At 44.0% G+C, this 6,156-nt stretch overlaps 1 protein-coding gene across 5 annotated transcripts in view; it reads right to left on the minus strand.

Moving 5' to 3' along the window:
- RALYL (RALY RNA binding protein like) overlaps positions 1–2,757 on the minus strand; it is a 310,011-nt gene extending 307,254 nt beyond the window's left edge. The window contains exons 1-2 of one of the 5 annotated variants that reach the window (XM_060775547.2): positions 2,585–2,757; positions 1,602–1,688 (exon numbers count right to left, since the gene is read on the minus strand). Coding sequence is in view for 1 of the 5 variants with exons in the window: in XM_067467378.1 (XP_067323479.1) it covers positions 1,472–1,481 (10 nt within the window). In the remaining 4 variants the exon portion in view is untranslated. The other 4 variants (XM_060775545.2, XM_060775546.2, XM_060775548.2 and 1 more) reach the window with 4 other exon arrangements.
- Positions 2,758–6,156: the final 3,399 nt, after the last annotated feature.

The raw sequence follows: 6,156 nt of genomic DNA on the forward strand, positions 1-6,156 counted from the left end.
CTTCCATATGGTATCAGTATTTGTTTTTAAACTATAGCATGGTATACACTGTTACTGATGCATCACTACTGTAGCCCAAACTCACATGCACAGTTATTCAGAAAAGTGGCACTCAACCTTCCCTGGTGAATATGGATATGAGATTGTAAGCTTAAATATATTCATATTTTATGTAAATATTTCAACAAAAAACATGTGCATATATGTATGATCCACTTTCACATAAACATATTTACATTTGAGATATTTAGTCAAAACTGTATGACTCCAAAAGCACTTTACCCTAACATAGGCATGGGCAAACTTCGGCCCTCCAGGTGTTTTGGACTTCAACTCCCAGAATTCCTAACAACCAGCAGGATGTTGGGAAGTGTAGGAGTTGAAGTCCAAAACACCTCGACAACCAAAGTTTGCCCATGCCTGCTCTAACACGTTTTGCTAGATTGGTTGATTTAGCAAGGTAATCTTAAATTATATTTGCTGAAAAAGTTATATTACATGTCCACAGCCTTTGCAGCATTAGTTTTGTTTTGGATTTCCACACACCAAGCAATTGTCGACACACACTGCCAATTACACAAAAGCAAAGTTTTTCGTATGGATGTGATTATTATACCGAACTTCATAAAATTCCATATAAATATATGAAACTATTGCCTTTTCCAATAACATTGTTTTCCATACAGCTAAAAACAAGAAATGCCATCACACACTTGTGCATGAATATGTTAAACTACCAATCCTGTGAAAACCGCCTCTAATTGCTAAGCACAAATTCAACAAAATAGCCAACGTGCTCCCATTTTGACCACATGGCCAACTGTGTTAATCTGCTCAAAAGGCATGGGGAGCAGGGCAGTGATGAAACATATATAATTAAACCTGTCAATCACAACCCATTACTGTTAAACAACTAAGAGTGTCACAAAGTTCCATGGTTCTTCCAAAATCATGAACTGCAATGGAAAGGAAGAATTCTCCAGGAACACTGCCATAAAATCAAGAATAAAACAAACAAAATGAAACAACAATGAACCATTTCCTGACACTGGAATTTGCATCCCTTTGACAGACATCTGTAAAAATAGGAAACAATACATTCCTTTGTGTTTTGATTGGGGGGAAACTCCTGAATTTGGACTTGGGTTTGCACACAGGACTATTTGTGAGCGAGTGAAGCAGCGTGTCTCAAGCTCACGAGGCAACAAACCTCAGAGGGATGCTATTGTGAGGTCTGCCTCAGACACCTAGCGGGCAAGAACAAAATCCAACATCTTTCTTTCTTCCTCCCCACAATCCAGCCCTGGCACTGTCAATGTCTGAACCTCATTTCGGGAGTCCAACTGTGAGACGCATCTCATGCATTCAATGCAGGTAAGCCTTCTTTACGTAGTCAAAACCAGCCAAGCTTCAATGACCACGGCAGAATGAGCAGGCTGCTTTTTTGCATCCATTCATAACAAAAGAATACCTAGCTTCATCTTCGTTTCATCGCCTACAGCTTTGCATCAAAGGCTCCAGAGAAGGAAAGAGAGTAACGCAATTCTCAATTCGTAATGTAATTTACAAAGAGTGGAAACGCCTACAAGGAGCTGAAGTACCTGCACTGGGGAGATGTTCGGCTGTTCACTTCATCTTCCGTTGACAAGGAAACCAAACCGCACTTCATTCTCCAGGAAAACCTTCCACTGCCATCATTTGAAAACTTATTTGTATATATGGGCATATCTATCAACATTATGATCATCATCATCATCAAATTATCTTGGTATAGAAGAATGGAAAAAAATATGAAATTTGGGGAAGGAATGATCTTGGGCTCTCTTAGAATATATGGACAGAGATCTATTTAGAAATGTTAAAAATGATCAACAGTACCAAGCTGCAAGAAAAGTTTCACATTATAAACCAGCATCAAAAACAGCAAAAGAAGAAAAACAGCTGATTGCAACCCGGTGTGCAAAAAAAAGGAAACAAAATGAAAAAGAAAAACATTTAATAAAGATTAATTATCTTGCTCAGTGGCTCGCACCAGTATTGCAAGATCACAAACTCTTTGTAAACACTGCTGTAAAATGCATAGACAAATCTCATATCAATATATACAAAAACCAAAAAAACCCAAAACAACATCATCAAAAAAAATCTCTGCAAAAGAGAGTTTAAGCAACATGCCACTTCTTGTCTCCTTTTTGGTTTTGAAAAATATGCATAATAATTCACATTGCTTTTTTTGGTCAACAACAAAACCTGCTGCATATGTATCAATACGTTATCATGTCTAGGCATTTACGTTATTGCTGGACTGCCAAGTCTCCTTCCTCTCTCTTCCTCTCTTATCTCTCTCTCTCTCTCTCTTGCAGTCCCAGCAACACCTTTTGCTCCCAGTTTAAACCATCGCATGCTAAGAAAAAGGGGGAAAAAACTTGTCATCAGAAAAAAAAGGATCAAATCCATGAAAACAAAGAGGTTTTTAGGAAAAAAGCAGCAAAAACAAAAAGGAAGAGGAAAAAAAAAACCAAAACAGGACAAAAAGGAGTTTTAAAAAAAAGGAGGACAAGAATGTCAGCGGAAAGGTACTCACCGAGCGGGAGTAAAAGGAAGGAATAAAAATGCGAGTTACTATAAAATACAGTATGGCGGTGGAAGAAGGAATGAGGCGCCCCCTTTTTTAATTATTTTTTTAAGGTTCCTCTTTAGTCTCTGCCTCAGGCAAGGGGCACGTGACTCGCAGGCAGCACGGGGGGGGGGAGAGAGGAGAGGGAGGAAAGAAGGGAGGGAGGAAAGAAAGAAAGAAGCAAGGAAGGATGGAAGGAAGGAAAGAAGGAAGGATGGGGTAAGCCCCACCGGAGGAGCCCAACTCGCAACCAAGGAAGAGGAGGAGAAGGAGGAGGAGGAGGCGACGGGAAGCGGCAACAAGCAGCCGAACAGCAGTAGCAGCAGAACAAGAACAAGAAGCTCGCGCTGGCTGAAGAGCAGCAGCCGCCCGCTGCCGCCAGACGAGCAGGTGCCCCACGCGCCGCTCGAGACGCGCGCGCGCGCACACACACACACGCACACTTCTCTCTTCTCTCTCTCTCTCTCTGGCTCGCGCCCCTCCGCGCACGCGCGCTCCAGCGCACCGTTGAGCGGAGGGCGCGAGAGGGAAGGGAGGGGGAGGGAGGAAGGGAGAGAAGTTTCCCCACGAAGCGCCAAAGGAAGGTGGGGGGGGGGGGGTCTCTCTCTCTCGCGCGCGCGACCCAAAACAACCAGTTCACTCTCCCTCACAATAATAAAAAAAAGGATTTAGGAGTCCAATGAAAACAAGGCAGAAAATACCACAGGATCTGCTTTGAACTGGGTTATCTTGAGTCCACACTGCCATAGGGAAGTAATGCTACCCCTCTATTCTGCCTTGGTTAGACCACACCTGGAATATTGTGTCCAATTCCGGGCACCACAATTCAAGAGAGATATTGACAAGCTGCAATGTGTCCAGTGGAGGGCGACTAAAATGATCAAGGGTCTGGAGAACAAGCCCTATGAGGAGCGGCTTAAGGAGCTGGGCATGTTTAGCCTAAAGAAGAGAAGGCTGAGAGGAGATATGATAGCCATGTACAAATATGTGAGAGGAAGCCACAGGGAGGAGGGAGCAAGCTTGTTTTCTGCTTCCTTGGAGACTAGGACGCGGAACAATGGCTTCAAACTACAAGAGAGGAGATTCCATCTGAACATGAGGAAGAACTTCCTGACTGTGAGAGCCGTTCAGCAGTGGAACTCTCTGCCCCGGAGTGTGGTGGAGGCTCCTTCTTTGGAAACTTTTAAACAGAGGCTGGATGGCCATCTGTCAGGGGTGATTTGAATGCAATATTCCTGCTTCTTGGCAGGGGGTTGGACTGGATGGCCCATGAGGTCTTTTCCAACTCTTTGATTCTATGATTCTATATATTCCATTTCAAAGCAGATAATGTGGGATTTTATTCAGCTGTGTAGAAGGGGTCTGAAAGAGTGTGACTGGCCTAGTGTCACCCCAGTTTGTTTCCATGGCTGAAGGGAGATTTCAATCTTGGGGTGCATCTACACCAGTGGTTCTCAACCTGTGGGTCCCCAGGTGTTTTGGCCAGGGGCAGCTCAACCCATTACGCAACTTAAGCATTTGCAGTATAGTTGATTTTGCCCAGGGGCACTCTTGAGGAAAAATAGACCTTGACACAGGCATGTAGCCGGGGGGGGGGGGGCTTAGGGGGCTTCAGCCGCCCCCCCCCCCCGCCCCCCGAAATTCTCATGGTGGTCCGCGAGAAGGCCTTACTGGTGCATTATTTAAACTGTTATGTTTATTCATATCATGATCTGATCACCATACTCAATATATCCCATATGCATGGGGGTATTGGTGGCCCTTTGACTCTGGAACCCTCTCCCACTGGAGATCAGAACCGCCCCTTCTATCCTGACATTTAGGAAACAGGTGAAGACTTGGTTATGGAGACAGGCATTCGACGAGTGAGCCAACACCCTGAGATATGGATGGAGAATGATGAGCAACGATTTTAATGTGATGACTGACCATTATAGTTATTGATTGTAATTGCTGTTTTAATGTTTTACTGTAATATGTATTATGATGTTTTATTGATTGTATGTGATACTATGATTGGAAACCGGTCTGAGTCCCTCAAGAGAAGTGAGAAGGTTGGTATACAAAACTTTTAAATAAATAATAAATAAATAAATATTGGGGTAACGATACAAAAGGTTTGCTAGGGTAGACCCTCTTTCACTCAGATTCAGCCCCCCCATCAAACTCAGCCCCCCCTCCCCCCGAATCAAAATCCTGGCTATAGGCCTGCCTTGACATATGTGAGTTGTAGTTACTGGGATATATAGTTCACCTACAATCAAAGAGCATTCTGAACTCCACCAATGATGGAATTGAACCAAATATGGCACACAGAACTCCTACGACTAACAGAAAATATATATCAGTGATTGGTTGGGGGGGGGGCACCAAAATACTGTTTACTTCCGTTGAAAATTACCTAGGGCCGCCTCTGGTTTTGGCCTACAACTCCCAGAAATCCCAGCCAGTCTACCAGCTGTTAGGATTTCTGGGAGTTGAAGGCCAAAACATCTGGGGACCCACAGGTTGAGAACCACTGATCTACACTAAAAGGAATCGAGTTTGACACCACTTCAACTGCCATGACTCAATGCTATGGAATTTATTTATTTATTTCGTATCAAAAGCATTGCATAAATTAGTATAAAACCGATAAAGATAGAAGGAGCGGAGGAGGCTAAATATCTTTTGACCAAAAATGGGCAACAGCAATGGCATTGTCTGTAGCCTCCCAACAATTCTTCCTCTGTACATGAGGCAGGACATTGGGGACAAGCATACAGATGCGGAGTTGTTTATTCTGCTCCACAATCACACAAGGTGTTGGATTCTTTTAGGTAGTGCTGTTTTTGCCAGGTTGTCTTTTGATCTGCCCACTCCACTTCTGAGTCTGTTCAGGAACTCCCAAGTTGCCCATTCTTGGTTTGCCCCTGGAGGAAGACCCTCCTGGGGGGCCATCCAGTTGGGATTTCCTGGTTTAGCTGCCCAGAGGAATACTCTTGCTGTTGCTGGGGAAAATTCAGAGAAGTGGTGATTCTCATGAAGCTTTTCCTTTATTTGAGTCTACCGGGAGGAGGCTGAGAGCCATGTAGTGGATGGCTTTCACAGTATTCAACCTTATTTCTCTCACATTTATTCAATGCTATGGAATACGGGAGTGGGACAGCAGTACATGTGAAAAAGATCTTGGAGTCCTCGTGGACAAGTTAAACATGAGCCAACAATGTGATGCGGCAGCTAAAAAAATCAATGGGATTTTGGCCTGCATAAATAGGAGTATAGTGACTAGATCCAGGGTAGTCATGCAACCCCTTGGTCTGCCTTGGTTAGACCACACCTGGAATACTGTGTCCAATTCGGGGCATCGCAGTTCGAGATGTAGACAAGCTGGAATATGTCCAGAAGAAGGCGACTAAAATGATCAAGGATCTGGAAAACAAGTCCTATGAGGAGCGGTTTAAAGAGCTGGGTGTGTTTAGCCTGCAGAAGAGAAGGCTGAGGGGAGACATGGTGGCCATGTATAAATATGTGAAGGGAAGTCATAGGGAGGGGGGGGG

This window comes from Anolis sagrei, chromosome 4, assembly GCF_037176765.1.
Source record: "Anolis sagrei isolate rAnoSag1 chromosome 4, rAnoSag1.mat, whole genome shotgun sequence".
NCBI lineage: Eukaryota > Metazoa > Chordata > Lepidosauria > Squamata > Dactyloidae > Anolis > Anolis sagrei.